This window comes from Tinamus guttatus, unplaced genomic scaffold (genome assembly GCF_059628265.1).
Source record: "Tinamus guttatus ecotype Peru unplaced genomic scaffold, ASM5962826v1 Tinamus_guttatus_pri_ptg000010l, whole genome shotgun sequence".
Lineage (NCBI taxonomy): Eukaryota > Metazoa > Chordata > Aves > Tinamiformes > Tinamidae > Tinamus > Tinamus guttatus.
The window spans coordinates 277,937-298,358 of NW_028288544.1; the positions used below are offsets into that span (position 1 = coordinate 277,937).

Here is a 20,422-nt window from a genome sequence, read left to right on the forward strand (position 1 = left end):
GCTCTGTGGTGCAATCCCATGGTATTGCCCTGAGATCTGAGGTAAACCCTGGGGAGGAATATAGCAACAGACCAAGCACAACTTTTCGGAGACTGCTGTAAGCCTTGCAGTGCAGAGGCAGAGAAGAGCTCTTCCTCAGTGCAAGTTAAAGGCTCCCTGGGAAATGGTGACAGTCACGAGGGACAAGATCCACTGTCCCTATTGAGGCTGCAACACTGCTGTTTTCTGTCTCCTGCTGCAAAGGGGTGGTATGGGGTAGTAAAATGGTGTTATTGATGGATTTTTCAGAAATAAGCACTGATAACTAGAATAATGCTTTTTTTAACTAAAATACTTAAAAGTAAAAGTTTGAAAATAGTTTAGATAGAAATTTGTACAAGGGGATCAAGTATGAAACTTCATACATTTTGCTGCAGCAGAGCAAATGCTGAAGCATTTAAAATGAAGAATATGAATCTTTCTATTGTTATAAGGTCAGAAAAGGCCATAGTGGTGCTGTGATAGTACAGCAGACAAACTCATTCAGTTGTGTTATTTCTTGTGCCTCTTACTTGGTTACTTCTTACCCTATGAATATCCTCATATTTTTACGACGGTGTTTACTTGTTTCTCGATGCTCTGTTACATTTTCTGACTAGTAATTCAGGGCTACCAGTGGCTGATACATTGACATAACGCTCAACGATGGCATTATTATTAAATACAAATGCCATGTCAGGATCAGTGGAAATAGTCTTGAGCTGTGCTCAGTGCTGCCGCCCAGTGCCACCTCCCGGATCGCTCTGCTTTCATCCTGGGAGCTCCCGGCAACATGCAGGTAGTTTTTTGCAATGTTAATTATTAAACCTTTAGCGTGTTTTTTTGTTGTTGTTGTTTCTTTTGGTGTTTTTTTTTTTTGTCTTCACATTTTACCTTTTTAACTGGCAAAGGAACTTTTCCACTGTAAGCTTGAGTAATAAATCTTATTTCAATCCCCCTTTCCACTCATTAAAAATAAAGTTTTAATAAGTAACGTTGCAAAAATGACCTGTGGGAGCTCTACAGAGATTGCTATTGAAAGTTTGGTGTCAATTGTAACTAGTTAATAAATGTGCTTCTAGAATAGATAGTTTGTGATTGAAAGCAAAAACTGATGGCAGTCAGAGGTGGTGCTGTTTCACAGAAGTGGTTATCTGTGGGTAAACTACATTACACAGAATGGTTGAGATTGGAAGGGACCTCTAGGGATCATCTAGTCCAAAGCCCTGCTTAAGCATGGACACCTAGAGCACATGGCACAGGGCAATGTAAACATTAGTATTGTATTCTGTGCCATCTACATAAATTATACCGTGTTCTTCTGTGAACATCTTTGCAGAGGAATGCAAGCTTTCAAGAATACAAGTGCAGAAAAGCCAGAACCATTCTATAGGCTTTCCATGCCAAAGCAGAAGACCAGTTCTGAGATTATAAACGAAGCAAGAAATGTCTTACGAACACTAAGAACTCAGAGACCGTTTACACCTACAGAGGATCAAAGGAAACTTTTTGGATCTGGATCCTCACGAACTCCTGAAAATAGACCCCCTTCAGTTTTTAGGTAATTGTCTTTCAGATTTTCAAATACCGTTTAGCAGCAAGGGATTTGTTTCTGTAATTGTTTATGGTGGTTCTTCCTGGGTTACCTCTACCTAATCGCATCCTTCTAATGATGCTCACTGTTTATGTCAATCTCCATGTCCAGGAAGTTCCTATGGATCCTCTTTCTCCTCCAGAGGCAGCCATGGCTTTTGTACATGAAGAGTAATGGGGAAGAAGGAGAAAAAATGTCTGTAAACCACATTTTTCTTAAGATAATCTAGAAACTCTCTGGCATCCCACAAAGCATGCCAAAATGTGCTTGAATGGCCAGCAAGTGAGTTGGTGTCTATGCTCTTTTCATGGTAGCATGACTTCAAGCACTCTGTGTATATTATTTTCCTTACTGCATACATGTTGTGGCCTTCGAGAAGGAAGGAGTCTGAGAATGACTAGTTCTGTGTGTGCTGTGGGAAGGAGCAAGCTTGCACAAACAGGAGCTTTCTCCCGTGCACTGTTCTGGAACTTGTCAGATGGCTTGGGTGCTAAACACCTTTGGGCATGTGCATGGATTTAGGCTGGCAATGGAGAACTGTGGTAGACATGTATAAAATAAGCTGTATCAGGACAGATGTGCAACTGGTCTCAGGATTCCTCTCCCTTGACACTGGTGCCTTGCCAGGTATCAAAGGTAAACAGCATTCATGAAAAGAAACCTGGGATGTAAAGATGTACATGCCATGCACTGTCATGCTTCCCTTACTCTTTGTTTTCTCCATACTCAATGGCAGAGGCAGGGAGCGTGCAATTAAGAAAAAAAGGCTACTTGATTCATGTTACATTTAATTTCTCTGTTAGTCTTCATGCTTCCAGTTTTGATTTGGCTGAATCGAGACCAGTTTCTGGCATTCGTCTTAGCCCACTGGATCATGTGAGTACTCTCTAAAATAACACTACACATTCGAATAACACTATACAAGTGAATGGTGCACCATAGTGTTAGAAAAGGATGCTGTAGAAATACGTTTGGATGAAATAGTTTGGGAAAAATCAAATCCTGTTATAATGTCAGTCAGAGACTTGTAAAATCAATATTGTCAAATATTTTTCCAAAAAAAAAAATTGTTAAGCTGTTAGAAATTTAATGCAACAATATATAGATGACATTAACACGAATCGGATTAAAACAAGAGTTGGCTTTATTGTATAAGATGATTAGAATTTTGAAGTATTTTCATGTTGTAACACATGTACTGTGGGTTTTTTAAATGTAATCTTATTAAACATAAGGTTATGTCATGGTCATTTATTTAATGTTCTGTAGAGCAGAGCACACTGGAGCAGTTAACATTTGTTAATGCTATGTACAGTTTCTTTAATCCAGAATAATACTCTGGGGAAATTACGGAAAAACAATCTAAGAAATGGTAGAATTTAGTAATCTTGATAAAGCAGTGTATTTACAACAATCAAATAAAATCTGACCATGCTTATGTCTATATTAAGTATATTTACATCCTGATGTTAGATTTGTTTCAATTAACTTATGTATGGGAGTGGAAGAAAAAGAAAACAAGCTTATCTCCTGTTAAGGCCAGTGCAAAAAGTTTCAGTCAATAGAAGCAAGTAAGTCAATGTAGGAATTGCACTAGTCAGAGTGTGGGGGCTGATTCTCCCCTCCTGTCTCTCTTCATACCTGGGAGAACTCCAGAGATCGGGCTGAGGACTCTCTAGTAGACCCTTCCTTATAATAGGGAAATTGGTCGAGAGCCTTAGAATAGATATGCCTGTAGAATTATTAGGACATATCTCTGATGCAACATTTTCATGATAAATAAGATAATGCTAAGTGAGTATGTATGAGGGAAATAAATCCTTCTGAGTTTCAGTTGCTCTTTTCAGGTTGGTTCTTCTTGTATTTACACCCCTGAATGCTTGCTTTTAAATAGCTTTGTTTGGTGATGTTGGTATAGGTGACTTAGTGGAATGGTTTTATCAAAATTTGGATTTGTTTTCCTAATGAGCAAATTTATGGTTATTAAACTGCCACTAGTTATTCCCATATATACTTTTCTGAAATTGAAGAAATTATTTATACGAAGGGTAGTGGGGAAAAAATTTTTATACAGGAAAAGAAGTTGACTATACTTTTGTAAGAGCTTCTATATCCTTGTGACAGAAGCCAAAACTAATCACTTCTGCAAAAGATGAAGATTCTTCCATTTCCCTTCCAAAACCTCCTGTGGATCCAGAGGAGGTTAGAAGAGTCAGCAATGCTCGAGCAGACTTATTTCGAAGAACTTCTCAGGAAAATTCCCTTCTTGGTAAAATATTTCCCTCTGATCAGAGTAAGAATGCTTTGATACAAGTTAGAGCATACAGTGTTTTGTTTGGTTTTTTTGCTTGTTTGTTCTTTTTTTTCTTCATAATTGCAAATGTCATTATGTTACCATAATATAGACTTCCAAATGCTCTCAGAGTACGCTTTAAAGAGATTTACATGGCTTAAAGACAGTTTTGCAAAGATGGTTTCCAACCAAAAGTGATACTGACTTTAACTTCTGATAATGGGCTGGAGGTTCCTGAGCTACTGAGATGCCTTTTTTTTTTTTTTTTTTATCCTATAGATTTCTCAGTAAGCCAGTTTCTTACGAATGTTTACTTCAGTGGGTAAAATTAGCATTAACTGCTGAAGTGTTTAAAGAGATAATGAGATGGCATCATCTAAGGAGATTGAGTATAAAAGGAAGGGTAGAGAGGAGTGATATGCCTTGACAGGCCTCCAAGTACATTGTATTTGTTCAGTGTACTTTGTTAAGAGATTCATTAGTCGAGATTTAGTAAAAGTCACTGAAACGTGGGATTTGGAAGTAGTTTTCTCACAGATGGGAAATGACTTGATGTCTTGCTTTCCAGAAAACTGACTCATTATCAAACAGGCTGGAACTCCATCTTTAACAAAGACTCATTTGTAATAACCCCAGTTCTTTCATTGCATGGGGCTGATACTTTACGTGATGCACTGAATATCTCGCTTCTTAAAAAAAAAAAAAAAAAAAAAAAAAGTTGATTGCAGAATAAGATAATTGACCTTAAACAAAATGTACAAGATTTTGCTACGTCTTCAGTAGATCTTTAATAAGTATGTATTGCTGTCCTGTTCTCCTATGCATAGTCTAATCTATTACCCTTATACGTTGATGTTACTAGTTCAACAAGCTGAGTAGCTGTAGCCTTTGTTTTATGGGAGGCAGTCTGCATTCCCTCCTGCCCCATTCTTGTGCAGATGTTCACTTAAGCTTTTTCTGCAGGTTCTTGTCATAGATAGCTCAGAGGTACAAGATTAACAACTATCTTTTGCTTTAATTCTTTGATTCCAGTACTGAAAAATAATCTCCTTTGCAAGATACAATCTGCCTATTTGTAAAAAGAAAATAAAATCAAAATACTAGTTGAAAGAGCAAGGTTTTAAGGTGACTTGAGAAATTATGTCCATAAAGACTGATATGCGAAGTAGAACACTTTGCCTTAATTTTTTTTAAGGTTTTTTTCTTTTTCAAAGTGATATGAGCGAATTCTGATCTTGTGACATAAAAATTAACTACTTAATTTGAATTCCTTCCTTTGTGTTTATTGTGTAAGAACACTTCCACAAAATATATTCTTTGGCTATTTCAGATGAGGAAAAGATGAATTCTGAAGAGCCAGTTATGGTGAATAATCTTTGCAGAAGTAATGAAAACCCCTTAGCAGAACAAAGGGTGCACAAACCATTTAACAGTGGAAAGAGTCAATTAATTTATAATGAGCACATCAGCAAATCAAAGAGGGAAGACATCCTGAAAGGGACAGCAGGAAATTTTTTATTTCAACTGAGAGGCGAAAGGTCAGTAATGCTTGAGTATGGTAATTGTTTAACTTCTGCACAGCCTTTTCCTAGTTGTTTGAGGAAGTATCAATGTGTTTAGGTTAGCATTGATGGAATTTGAAGGCAGCAGTATAAATTTGTTTTAATGAATTAATGTTTAGCTTGTTAGGCAATAATAGCTTAACCCTTCAGTTCTCAGGAATAATCCAGTGTAAATTGCCCCCAGATGTGTAGGTTGAGTGTTATTTGGTATGATTTTTTTTTTTTTTGATAATTAACCTTTTCAGGCCAAGTCTTCTAGTAATTGTATATAGAATGCTGAAGTTTAAAATCCTTGTAATTATCTTTATGGTTTAAGCTTGTTTTACTTATCTGTGGAACTAAAACAAGAAGGTTTAGTTCATTAAAACAGTGTGTTCATTTCTGGTGTTTTTGGAGGCAGGGAAGGGGATTCTTTGTGCGCCTACTGATAAAAGCAGAACTCATCCAACACAAAAAAAAAAAAAAAAAAGCTTAGTTCCGTTATGAACTCCTTGGCCATAAAGGTGGAAGAGTAGTAGTGGTTGTGTTGTGTGAACTAGCAGGTGTGAAGAACAGACTTACATGCCTTTTTCTTGGGCTCATTGTACTTTACTGACTGAGAATTTTGATATTTTTTCATCTCAATACCTATAAATTATATAAAAACTATTGAGAAGAAGAAAAAAAAAAGTAAATCTAAACAGTCTGGCAACTTTGCTGTTACTTGCCTTGTGAATTACTCTAAGCATAGTCCAAACTGATGATCAGTAGATAAATAGACAAGACAGACTGACCACCAGGAAGCTTAAATTAGGGGAGATTACTTATACTATACCAATTAAGTTGTAGCTGAATACCAAATGTTGAAAATGAGCAACTTACCGTGTAGTGAGGTATGTTATGTATGGTCTTGAAAACTGCATCTTTAACCAGTCATAAAATCATAGATTGAAGGCAGGAAAAGCAAAAATTTTTTTTTTATTGTTTGCAGCTAGTAAATTAGGTGAGGTCAGACTGTCAATTTTAGAGGTTTCTTGAATGAATATCTGTATTGAATTGTAACATCAATTTCAGAGCCATCCTGTGGTTCACACTTTTTAGATTCCAATCTGTCAAGTTCAGTTTTTCTTTCAGAATGTGCAAAAGGCATGTTAGAAAACATAGAAATTCAAAAGGGGAAAAAATGCATGCCTTCAATATTGTTTTCTTCAAATACCATTTTGCATATGTTGAGAGTCAAGGTTCATTTTTTTCATAAAGTTTGCCTCCTTAATTCTTTATGACATCTTAATTTTCTATCTTTCAATACAGTGATTCTGACCATAAACGCTGGACAGTTAATGCAGCTATCTTGGTGAACTAGGAAAAAATCTAGGGGTGATGAACCTTATTAACACGTACTATCTTCAATTAGACTTCAAAATAATGAACTTAACATGGGAGAAGGTTTTCCATTCTTGCTCAGACTAGCTTTCTCCAAAACACAAGTGTAGCGGAAAACTCCTGCCTCTTTCTACACTGAATGCTGAAAGATCTATGTTTGCAAATGTCTTTACCTTCTGTGCATTGTACGTGCTGCCCAAGAGATCTGCCTGTGCCTTGTGCCAAGAATCACTTGACACCTATGGGATCTTACGCTTAGAGTATCAGACATACGTGCTGTGGGCATAAGAACAGTACAAAATGCTTTCACTTATTAAAGGACACAGATAACTTCAAGCGGTTTTCCAATCCATATCAGCTCCATTCATGTCGTTAACTGATGAAATGACTCTAGATCATCCCAACTGCTCTCAAACAGCTCTGACTCATTGCTAAGACTAAAAGCTGTGAGCACATCAGTTTACTCTTCATATCTCGTTACATGAGCCAAGCAGGCCTCGATCTATATCCTTTTCAGAGTTCAGGGATGCCATTCTTCTTCTGATTCACAAGGGAATTGAAATGTATTACAAGTCTATCCTCCAAAATATTTATTTGAGTTTAATCTTGATAGGAGTTATTTTAAGGAGATCCTTGCAGTAGCAGATTGTCATTCTTTCTCCACAGAACATGTTTACATGTACTAAGAAGCAGCTGTGATCCAAGCACAAAAATTACTGTCATGCATACTTGAAGCATCCTGTGCAGAGTTAAGAGATCTTTTCTATTTAAGTATGTTATGCTCAGGAATAATACCGTGAGGACCTAGAAGAACGGGAATATTTCTGTTATCCAGAAACCTGTCATTCTCCATATGAAGCAGTTGTGTAAGCCTCAATTCAATATCCCAGTGACTTAAAAACCTTTCAGGAACTAAGCAAGAGGTTTGTACAGACAGTATAATTCCTACAAGAGAAAGTGTATGGGACTCCTTGCTCCCCTTTCTCCACTGATCCTGCATATGTTAGAGAAGAATTTTAACAAAGCTGTTTTTCTGTTAGTGGTGAACCTGTAGTGCATGCTAAAGTAGTGTGACAGATTCCTGCCATTAATGCCATTACTTTCTCCTGTTCTCTTTGAAATAAATGTATCTTATTCAAGCTAGAAGCTTACTTTCCATATATATTTTTTGCTTTTATTGTCCAAAGGACTGATGAAAAGAAAGTGGTTTTTTTGATGGTGGTGGTGTTTGTTTTATAAAGATGCAAAAAAAAAAAAAAAAACCTTCTTGGGGAAAGAGTTTTGTCATTTGACTTGCTATTCTGTTTCTCAAATAACCAACTAATTATATTGAAGCAGATTGAATTAATTGACATTTCCTCATGTAAGTAAGGTGCAGTTTCTGGCAATTGTAAGGAAGCCTAGTTTTGTTTACATCTTCATGCAGTCATTGTGCCTTGCTATCTATTGTGATTGCTATAGAAATGAAAATTTTAAAATGGTTTCTGCATTCATATATTTCAACAGAAATGTCAGCAGTGATGGCAGATTTGCTGATAAAGAGCAACACTTTCCCTGGTGAGAAAAGATGATTTTTTTTTTTCCCTCCAATTTCTCAATATTCTGAAAGTGTGAACATCATCCCTGGGCTCCTTAGAAATATAGATGCCTTCAAAGAGGAAACGCTTGGTAGCAAGCAGTTTCCTCCCTGGTGGCTCTACACTTTATTATTTAATTAATGCTTTCTGTAAATTGCTTTAAGAAAATAAGATGGTTCTGCAAAGAAGATAAACTGTGCCTTGCTTTTTGACATTGCTGTTGTCCTTTTGCAAATACCTTTCTGACAGAACCTTTGAGAAATATGTATCAGCTGATCCTATAAGATTGGTTTCTCTTTCCTCTGCTTTTCATATTTTTGGAATTCTTGTATAGAAAACCAAAAATCAGGAAGCAAATTAATATAGGAAGTAATTTCTACCTGACAACTTAAACTAGTTTCATCCCTGTGCCCAAGACTCATTCCTTGTCTCCTCAAAGAAAATTTCTTACAAAAGGGATGGATTTCTTCCTGAAGGGAATGCTCATTCTAATTTGCTCTGCCTGAATTTTTTGAAACCAATGGCATGGTTCAAGTATTAGCTTCTTATTTATTTTAACTGGTAGTGTTTCAGATGAGACTTCCTCTAGAATTTGTCTTACCTCATTATTTGTATTCGCAACTTCTGGACTTCTTAACACAAGAAATCAGGTTGTTCCTACTGTAGTATTGCTCTTTATTTCTGCTCCTGTCCCAGTAGCTGTTAAGATAACTATTTAAGAAGGAAGCCATCAAGAAATGGACAACTTTCAAAGGCAGAGCCTTCTGCTATGCTCTATATATGCTCTACTATACTCTTATACTATGCTCTGCTATACTATGTGTGATACCCTCCCTCCTGAGAAGGGGTCTTTTTTATATAGAATTACGAGATAATGGGAGGAAAAATAGGAATGAGGAACTGTTTCAGAACAGAGCTTTTGAAGTTGACAAAAACAAACAACAAAAACACCAACTCAGCTGTGGTCTATATGTGGTCTGTTTGCTTATGAAAGTGAGAATGGAGTTTAGGCTCACTTTTACTGCCTGGTCTGAATGGAGTCTTTCCACTATAGTTATTATGTTCAGTATAAGGTCACTGGTCTCCAAATCTGGGAAATCCAGGTCTTGAATCTCCTTATTATCAATTGAGACTTGTTTGCCAAAATAGAGAAGTGGGGAATGGTAATGAAGAAATATTATTCCATGGTCTAGGTAGGGCTGTGATGATAAAGAATTTAGATGGAATTTTTTTCAGAATAAAAATTGGAGAAGGGGCTTATATGAGATTCAAGTTGAAAAAAATGGAAGTATTACAGCACCTTAAGTTTTCAGACTCCAATATGTTTCACTACTACTTCAGTGTTTTATTTTTTAACCAATTGTAATTTTAATCATTATCTGCTTGCTTAAAGATACCTTGACACAAATAGATAGAGTCAATAAAATTTTATGTATTAACAGAAAATGCAAAAACTATAAAGAATCAAAAGGTTCAGGATGTACATTTTTCATCAACCTTTATTATTCTTTTAAACTATACTATTTAACATGCACACAGAGTTCCTGATCAATAGCCCATCGAAACAATGTGCTTTTTATTGCTAGAGCTGTCATAAATAATGGACTTATGCTTACAGAGGAATTGTGTTTGCTCATCTTTAGAATGACTCAGAATGTAGTTGGCCTTCTTGTTGACATATTTGGCAAATTATGCTGTCTTTCTGTTATTTATCCTTTTTCAAGCTGGTGGTCTTAGTTGTAGCTTCCATTATAGTCTTCATTCCTTTTATGTATTTGTCACTTCTGGTGGTGTTGCTTATGATACAATCCTCTCTAATTCGTGAAATAATTAGAGGACATCTACATCATCAGTTATCCTTTTCAATTATTTTCATGCTTTTGAAAATCTTCATAGCCAAGACAGAAGACTTGATCGTAGGTTTGTGTAATTACTCTAATACTTCAGCTTAACTTGTACACAGCTAAAGTAAGTATATTTACCACATCTGCTTTGTTTTCTGAAAGGAAAATACTCTTTAAAAGTTATGCTGTTTTAGTAATTCGATTATTTTTGAGGCACACCTGTTCCTGACTTGGTAATCTGCTACTGAACTTTCCTTTTAAAAATACTGACACATTCTCTTAAGAGAAAGTGGTGGAAATCAGCGCTTTGCCTAGAAGAATAGAGTACTTGTCAGATGCTGTTGCATAGTGTAACTGTCATTATCGGGAGGCCTCAAGTAGAGCCTACCAAAAGAAAAAAAAATGATTAAGAAAAAATGAGGATGGGGTGTGTGTGTGTGGGTTTTAAGGTTAAATTCGGAGTGTGTGCCACCAAGTATGGAATTTCATCTGAGCAATGCACATTCGCTGTTCTCTGTCTGGAGTGCTGGATATCCACATAGATGCCCTTACATAGTCAGTGGTTACTAGGACTAAAAGTTACGAATTTTCTATTCAAGTGACTTGAATGGTTTTGTTTCAAATCCAAAATGTAAAATTTTAGTAGCAATAATTCTATTGTTGTGGGAGGAAAATTGATTTGCATCTTGTCTTGTAAGGCAGTTACTGCCACCTTGATCAAGAGTTCATGCCATAAGTATCTGTGTTTTATAATAAGTAATATTTTTGGCTTCTGTGTTTAATCTGAGAGATGAAAGGTAATGATCTTGGATAGCTGATCTTGGATACCTCATTTGCAAAAAATAATTACTTGGAAGGGACTTAGGTGTTTGGTCTTATTTCAAATGCAGTATATTTACTGAATCTCCGGGAAAACATTCAGGAATCAAATCTAGCTTCTTTATAGTATTAAAAGCTCTTAAGAGCGGCATTGGATTACTTGGTGGCTAAAGCTTTTCTCCCTCAAGAACAATTTTGGATTCTAACAAATATTCTACCATGTCTGGATACCCTTGACGATAGCTTGTCTGCCTCTTAGCCATATGCCAGCTACAAATGCAGCATGCACGTACGTAATTTTAATTTGTTTATTTTCTCAGTATTTGCTCCGTTGACTGTGTAGCATCTTTTCCAAGTAAAGAACTCTTGGTTTAACATTCTGTGGAGCAATGGCTTTTCCCTTTTTTCCTAGTATCTAGTTCTGTTCATACTTTATTAAGCACAGTGCTCCTTCTGAGGATTCACAGTGTGATGTTGACCAACTAAATAAAGACCCAAAGGAACTCTGAGATTCTTTTCCAGGCAATATTTTTCTGTGGGGTTGTGAAAATCATGACAGTATGACTTGCTTTTGAAATCACACATTGCATGACAGACACTCAAAGGAGGAAAAACTAGTTACCTGTAACTCTTGTTATCTGCAACTGCCTTGTTGTGTATGTACTTTCACAATATCTCACAACTTTCCTTTTTTAGTTCATATAGAATTTGGGAATGTCTGAGTAAAATAGTCTAATGTAGAATAAATTCTGTTTGCCTATGTAGAAGGCATGCCCTCTTACATACTGCTAGCGTTAAAAAGAAACCCAGGTTATAGGGTAGATGTAATCACATAGTGAACACATACATTTTTAATGTATATCTCAAATATATATCACTATAGTCAACGCTCCTGTTAAATAGCTTGCCTGTTGCAGGATTACCCACAGTCAGGGAGGACCGAACTGTAATCTAGTTTGGGCGGGATCTACTTTGTACCTAATCGTTCTTATGCTTCTAGTTTGCCCAGCAGGTCTCCAGGATCTGCTTAGTAGTGCTGCAGATCTGTTCTTCTCACTAGGTAGTGAGACTGTGTGTGTGTTTGGGGAGGAGGGGCAGGTTGTTTTTGTGTTTTGGTGTAGATACATCACATCTGTCTTCCCAATGCACACAGCATATGTTTATAAGATCTGATGTTCAGTGCTTCTATTTATGTATAAACACCTTCTGCTTTTTGTCGTGCACAGGTTGATTTCCGAGGCTTGTGAAAAGACAGGGACTGCTGCAGGATGTTCTAAGACCTCAAAAGGTCATCATCCCAAGGACCCAGAATAAAACTGGTCTTTGTAAGAATTTGAGCCATATTTTTGAGTTCTAAATTAAGTAATCTTCAAATAAAAAGAACATAGGTACAATTTTCAGCACTTTTGCTGAGGCCGGAGAGGGCATTCCTACCGATTTTAATGTTTGGGGTCCTGGGCTTTGACTGCCTATTAGTTCTGCACAGAAACATTGATTTGTGCTAATATTTACCTGTGCAGTCCTTCTTAACTGGAATTAGATAATAAACAGGGGGACACTAAATCCTTGGTACTAACAAGGAAATTAATAAAAATAGTGATTTTCTGGCCTTGACAGTCACAGTCTCTGTTTATACAAGGAAATATAAAAGGAAAAAAAGACACTTTTTGTGTTTCTGAAGGCTCCTTTCACTTAACATTTTTTTCCCCTCCCTCTCTTCTCCCTGAGGAAACATCCTAACTCGCATCTCACTGTGCTATCTCACCTTTTCTTGGGAAGTCTTCACCCAGTCTGCGTATGCTCAAGAGAGCAGCATCTTTCATAGGGGCTTCTCTGATCTCCCTCACCAGACCTGCTGAAGAGAGAGATGATCCAGTTGCCAAGTTCTTTTTTTCCCGTATAAATCATCAGTACCCCTGTCAGTTTGTTGCTTGATGAGTCTTTTATCAGAGGAACAGATATCTGCCAATTCCCTTTGTTTCCAAGGCAACCCTTCTCTTGACAAGCCAGTTCTCCTCAAGAGGAGGTAACATTCTTTCAAGAATAAGTTGATTACATTTTAACTGGATCGTTCTTAATGACAGAGTGCTTCTTAGAGTTTCGGTTGTATAAGAAAGTGAAAAGAAAAATCACAAGCCTTTCTAAAATGCAGTTGGCAGCATGGTAAAGATACCTAAAGGGATTTTATAATCTCACAAAATTCATGAATTGTGTATACTTCCTAAAGATCAGTATGCATACCAGTCATTCTCGCTTATACATGTACTCGGTATGTTCTGGGCCTGGATCTAATGACAGTTCCTGGCAGCTGTTTAAGGTATCAGGACATATTTCCCCTAAAGTATAGACAAGCCTGTGATTGTCAGTGCTGCAGCAGTCTGGTTTTCTACATGCTTGCATCTCTCAGTTGATTGATCTTGGTGCTTAAGAAGGAAGAGGTTCCAAGGGAACCATTTTTTTTCTTTATTTCTCTTCCTTTTTTAGATTTTTCTTGTGGTCCCTTGTCTGTGGTGTCTCTGTCTGATAAGTGTTCAAGTTACCACCTCCTTTGCTTCAGGGTCCCTTCTGTTCAGCAGTTTGTTTCCTGCAGAACTTATAGTATTGTCTGTTGAGATTTCTTGGATTCATCCTATGGACTTACATTTTCTGGATGGGGGTAGAGATACTTACAAGATACTTGGTATTTTGGTGAGGAAAGCAGGCTCAAAATCCTTATTAACATAGGCAAACGGTATCATCGTACCTACACGTCATTCTTAAGAGTGAAGTGTGTTTATCCCAGGTGGATGAAGTAGTTATCCTCTTGTCTGCCCAGCCACCTTTATGGGGTCTGTAGGTTTGGTTTCAAGCATGATTTGGATGAATTCAGTTCTTGAAATTTTAAAGTCTACAGGATAAGGTATAAATGAAACCAAATTTGATGTGTGTTAATATACTGAACTGCTGTCAATAGTTAACATGTGCTGTGGTGACTGTCATTTCTAGCGTATGTGTATGCAGATGGTGGTCTGTTTTAGAGGTGCAAGTTTTCTTTTGTTGTTTTTGGTTTGATTTCTTTTTGTTTTGTTTAAGCATTGCTTCCCCAGAAACATAGGCATTGCTGTGTAAGAGCTGAAATAATTTAGAGGCGGTTTGGGTAACTATGATTTGGATCGTAGAGCACTTAAATCCCCATGCTTTAAAAAGAAAGCTTTATTCACCGTTAACCATAATGAAGCAAGTGTTTCTCTGTCGTGTGATTGCTTGGGAAATTTGTGACCCACCGCAATCCGCTATCTAGTCCCTCCCTTGTAGGGAAGTGACCTTACAGCAGCTTTGTCTTTTATTCAGTCTCCATCTGTTGATAGGATGACTTACATCTTCTGTCTGGACTGGCAGACAGGATTTAGGCGCCAATCCAGCAAACCACTTAAACAAGACTTTAGCTTTAAGTCTCATAGCAACCAAATTAACAGGTTAAAAAAAATTCCAATAATATTGCTGGCACATTACTCTTATCTGTAAAAGGAAATTTAGGAGATTAGGTTATATCAGTACATGAGCTATAAATAGAATAAGATTTGTTAAATTAGATGCCAAGAGTAGAAAACATAGACCGAGATTTTTAGTACAAGATTTTAAGGGCGGGGGAGGGGAAGATTCCTGTTTTAATAATAATGGAAGTCTAGAGCCTCTATGTATTTTTTAGATCAATGCAGCTTGAAAATACAGATAGCCTAACAGATTTATCATACATGTATGTAATAGTTTTCTTTGGCCAAACAAAGGCTAGTCATACAAGCATGAGGAATTGGGGCATTATCTAGTGTTGCTTTACAAAGAAATGACAGCATAGCCTGTTTTTTAACAAAAGCAGTAATCACTGCAGTTAGCAATAGATCACACACAAAGCTGGGAAGTATACTCTATAGATTAAAGATTATTGATTAAGTTATTTCTGTCTTTAAAAATGGTATTCATTAGATCTTCCGGAAGTGGTAATTCTGTTGGAAGAATGACTGTCCTTGTGACTGGATTTACAGTTTTAAACTATTTGAGTTTATGTTCAGTTAATGAAATTGATGAGAAAAAAATGGATAATTCTCAGCATGATTTATTTAGGCCTTCAATTTTATTGTACAGCTGGAAGTGCTTTTACATTTTCTGTTCCATAATGGTGACCTCTTGTGGTGTAAATATGTCAGTGTTTCTGAAGGATCTTTTTGTAATTACTTTTGTAATTATTCTGCAGCAAGTTATATTCGAGTGTCTTTTATTTTCTGAATGAACAAGCTAATACCTTGGCTTATTCATCTTTTCATCTTTTCCAATTAACTATTGAAATGCTGATGTCATTCAGTGCCTTTGAAGAGAAAGAATTTTGAGCATCGCATTCTGAAATATTTTGTGTGTATCTACATTGTATCTTTTAGTGACCAAATGAAAAAGCTGGACATGAGTTCATCACATACAAGGAATATGAGTGGGAAAAGAAGACTAACAGGTACTTCATAAAGCATTTCAATCTCCAGTCAAAATAGTTGTTCTTTTTCATTGTTATGTTTTTTTCCTTACATTTGCAGATGCAAAATACAATCAATTGGAAATAATCTAAGTCTTGTGATTTAAGGATCTTCTTCTTTTTTCACTGAACAGTATTTTTGGTTTTCTAAATACGCTCTTGTTTTAGTGTTTTTGCTGTAGAAAAACAATACTAGATTTTTAAAGTGAAGATCTCTTGATATTTTCTCTTGCAGAAATGCTAGTTTTCCTATGTGTAGACTTAAGAACCTGCCAAATGTTAATGCTTGGTTGGCCCATCAGTTTGTGTAAACTGGCATAGTTGCCTCAAAACTGATAAAAGCTCTGCCAAGCTGTGTTAGCTGGAGATAGGCATTTTGGATTCCCTTGTAGGAATGCATTTTGCTATTTTTACATAACAAATTTTAAATAATATTTCCTATTAGCTGGCTCACTTCATACATAGTGAATAGATTTCTTTCACATAGTATGTGATAGAGTAAAAACTTCTAGTTTGCATAACTGGACTTGGAGAAATCCTAGTGATTTTCTTTGAGTGTCGTATGTAAACCTGAAGTTTCTAGTCTGCTGTTGCTTTATTACTATTTTACCAGAGCTAAGCCTGGGCCTGGTTCTGGGTAATTGTGGCAGAGGCTGTGATGAACTCTGCTTTCATTGTCTTAAGGGGGAGCTGGGAGTATTTATCATGTTATGGAGTTAGTACTCTGTGGGATTGTGTTTTCCCTAATTACAGACTTCATAACTATTTGTGCTATTTAAAAAAAAAAAAAAAAAAAAGTGTCATTAGGATTATTTTTTATTATTTGCATTTTTTTAACATTGTATAATTTCCATAGTTCACACATACCTCATCCCTAACCCCAGAATAAATGTCGGGGAAGCACTAGGAGCTCACAATCATTTCTTCAACTGTACTGAGAGGGAGTATTCACATACAGATTATTTCTTTTTTCAAATATGATCATGTTTATACTTTCACATTTTAGCAAGGAGCTAGACTGTTCTAACACTGATGTATTTGTAGCCGCTCAGTATTCTGTGAAAAGGCTAAACACGATAAGTCAGGCAGTACACGCCTTTTGAAAGCTCGGTGTTGCTAAGGCTCTTGTATGTACATGCTAAAAACAGCAACCAATAAGTGTAGACCGATTAGTGACTTTTTTTTTTTTTCCTGACCAGAATGCAAAGCTGTGGTTAAGACCTGTGAAAAACTGAGACAGCAAAATCTGCAAGTTGCTGAACTTTTTGCTTGAGTATTTTTCCTGTTGAATTGTAATTTGCTCAGATAGAAACTTCAGGATAGTTCCTGAAATACTTTAAATACAACTAGTTCTAAAGCTTTTCATTGGCACCTTTAAAATCTCCTAGAACTGAGACATGCAAGTTTACAACTTACTGTTGTTTTTCTTCTTTAATCAAATATTTCCTGCTAATTCTTATTGCTAGATTTAGTATTGTTTGTAAAAAGTTGATTATAATTATTTTAAGCTAGTATCTCTTATAACTGAAAAAAGAATTATGTCAAATATAAAGAATATATGGCTTCTAGCTTCATACTTTTTTTTTTTTTTTCTGACAAATGTATCACACTTAGGGCAAAAAGTGGTACCAAAATGCAGTCCTTTTTGTTCTCACTTAAAAGTTGAAAGGCTTTGTCTTTTTTTCTATTTATTTTTGATTTTTTTTTTCCCAAGTGAGAGGCTTGGACATGTCTGACATACATACATGCATGAACTATTCTGCATATTGCTTCATAACATTATGCAAGTGTGTGATATAATTAAAAAGTCAGTTGCACCTCTCAGTTTCAGAAATATAGCTGCAAATTAGGAAGGAAGGAAATACTTGATTCAGTACGTAGGTTTTGTGGCAGGAAAGTTCAGTGCAAGCATTTCTTCTGCCCTTTTTTGAACTGTGCCCTGATGTTCAGAAGATGACTTAACGCTTCATACAAATCCTATGCAGTGTTTTAGTAAATAAGCTACTGATCATTAAAAAATCTAAATAAGGGTATCAGCTTTTTGATTTGAAAAAAAATAAGTCTGAAAAAGTAGTAATAATAAAACAGTTCTTAACTCACCTATCTAATAATATATAGTAATATATGTGTATGCTCACACTAATAATGCTTGCTTATCCATGAAGTAGCAGCATTTATATATGTTCTGTTGAAATAAATATCACTGTTAGATTTACTTGGTGTATAAAATACACATAGAAAGTTATGGTTAATACAAATATGCAGTATTTAAAATACATATATCTTTTAAAAGCAGCGACCTTTTAAAGTAGTCAGGAGAATTTAATTGTTTTGCTGTCCGAAGTAATGCTTAGCACACAGTCATTAATTTAAGGTCTGAGGTACTTGATTTGAAGTTCTCATGGTGAAAGTCTCTTGATATCAGTTTTATATAGTGCAGTTTATTTTGTGTTTGGTAATACTATGCTTGGACTAAGTAAGAATTTACATGGTCATTTAAACGCGAGTGCTTGTGCCAAGCAGTAGGATATACTTTGTGACAAATATCGCTTGAAAACATATGTAGTTTAGTTTTAATGGCTTTGTTTGTGTTAGTGGAATCACATGTGATTTGTTTCCTTATTAAAAAATAATAAATTGTTTTTAAAAAGATCCTGTACCTCAATATTATAATAAAGCCTTTTTTGTCTGTTCCGGAACTATAAAAATACCTGCATGAAACTCATTTTTTTAAAAAAAGTCACAGAATGCTTGAAGTTGGAAGAGACCTGAGGAGATCATTTAGTCCAACCTGTCTGTACAAGAAGGGCCACCTAGAGCAGGCTGCCTAGGTCCTTGTCCAGAATGCTTTTGAGCATCTCTCAGAACGGAGACTCCCCAGCCTCTCTAGGCAACCTCTTCCAGTACTCAGTTCTCAAGTTCTCACTTTTGTTTCAAGATTCCTAGACAGCTGCTGATTGGTCTGCCAGTTTTCAGCTTGATATTTCCCGATGGACATTTTCTCCTTGTTTCTCATACTCAAAGCAGACTAAGAAAATCCAAAGTGTTAAAAAGAACTGCTCTGTGTAGACTCTCAAGTTGTCTGAAAGGAAGAAGCACTTTTTTGTTATTCATTGTAGAGTAGATTTGTTGAGAGTAGCCAAGAAAGCTGGGAATTGGTTGCATTCAAAATTTCTGTCACTTTTTTGTTGGAGGAGAAAAATCTTCCAGGTACATATAGTTTGATACTCGTCTTCCGGGTTGCTGTGTAGGAAATAATTTAACATGTAACAAAGAATGAGAAGGAAATATGTATTTTATGTAAATTTACTTAGGAAGTCCTTAGAATTCATTGTATGGTGGTTAGGATCACTAAGAGGATGTAATAACGATTAAGACTTTTTTCCCCATGCTTCTCTAACTGAAGTGTTAATTAACCATGCTTAGTGACTGTGCATGTTTACTCGATAAAACTGTTAGCCCTAGAGGATGCCTGCAGTGTGGATGTTCTTAATACAGCTGTCATATGAGCACAATTTTAACATGCTTGAAAAATGAAGGTCAGCTGAAAAATAGTATGACATGTTGATGTAAATACAATCCTAATCTTCCAATTCAGTGATCAAATGAAACAGTAATATCAAAAAATGACATACCTTAATTTACACACAAGGTACAGCTGTATGTAACAAAAGATTCATCTAATCTAGTTTTGCTTGAAACTTTTCTTTCTGAGAAATTCTAATTTAAAAAAAAAAAAACTTGGATAGATCAACAAACTTAGAACACCGCAACGTAAGACATTTTGAGGATTTTTTGACCGACAAAATAAAACAATCTATTTGTGTAGAAGTTGAAGCCTTCAGTAAATGGATGCTCTTGTTCTAAATGTATTTTGAAGGCTTAGAAGAGGAAACAAGAGTAAATGAATCAGAAGAGGAGGAAAACTTTTGGCAGATAAAGATCCTACCAATTCTGCGTGAAATGGAGAATGGTGGGTACTATTCTTGAAAGTATGGAATTTCTTTACTGCTTCCTGAAAAAAGCATGAATGAATTATCTATGTTTGTTGTAAAAGATTAGCAATAATTAAACTACTTCATTATGCTTTCATATGTTCAGTGGCTTAATAGTGTGAAAAACACTGTTTTTGCCATAATTCAATTTTATGGGTCTATCAATTTAGTAGTCAATGATGCAGTAATCATTTCAAGAAAAATGTACTACCTAGACTTAGTGCTTTAAGTTTAGATTGTATTGAAAATCTGAATTAAATTTACAGAGGTCTTAAACTTCCATTTGTGTTTGAGGTATGAGATATCTGAGAAAAGTATGTAATGGCTTAGAATGTTGAAACAATATTGAGTAAATTAACTATATCCTGAAAGATTGAATCTTGAAATAACTCAGTCCACTATAAATTTTATTAATAAGGTAGTTTGTGCCAAATGTTTTTTGCCTAGTTGATTATGACTGTTTTTGGCTTTGAATTGCAGCCTGAGCAAATGCAAAGTTTTTTACAGGAAGTTTAAGTAAGTTCGTACTGCCCTTTATCAGAGTCACTTAACAGGAAAAACAAATGAAAAACTAAAATATTTGATTTTTAAAAATAGGCAAGTGAGACTTTCCCTTTTACTTCTGAAGTATGATTTATGATTTCATGATGAGTATGTGATTTCATTGGATTGAGATACAGATTTTCTAATAGTTTACTGCAGACATTGTTTTTATACATTTAAAATATATGTTGGAAGCAGTCAGATTAGAAGGTGGGGGAAATTTTCATCCACAGACCAACCATCCATGCAAATATATCTTACCCCTCTTGCTATGTACCAAGGAGTTCTGAAGAGTTTTTGCATTCAGACTGTCT

At 35.8% G+C, this 20,422-nt stretch overlaps 1 protein-coding gene across 2 annotated transcripts in view; it reads left to right on the top strand.

Annotated features, from left to right (window-relative positions):
- Positions 1-1,354: 1,354 nt before the first annotated feature.
- The window catches only part of ARMC2 (armadillo repeat containing 2), a 53,780-nt gene continuing 34,712 nt past the window's right edge, over positions 1,355-20,422 (top strand). For both annotated transcript variants that reach the window (XM_088522368.1, XM_088522373.1), the window contains exons 1-6: positions 1,355-1,579; positions 2,416-2,488; positions 3,737-3,881; positions 5,236-5,443; positions 15,482-15,552; positions 19,451-19,543. In XM_088522368.1, coding sequence (XP_088378494.1) covers positions 1,362-1,579; positions 2,416-2,488; positions 3,737-3,881; positions 5,236-5,443; positions 15,482-15,552; positions 19,451-19,543 — 808 coding nt within the window. In that variant the 5' untranslated portion in view covers positions 1,355-1,361. The remainder of the gene's footprint in view (positions 1,580-2,415; positions 2,489-3,736; positions 3,882-5,235; positions 5,444-15,481; positions 15,553-19,450; positions 19,544-20,422) is intronic.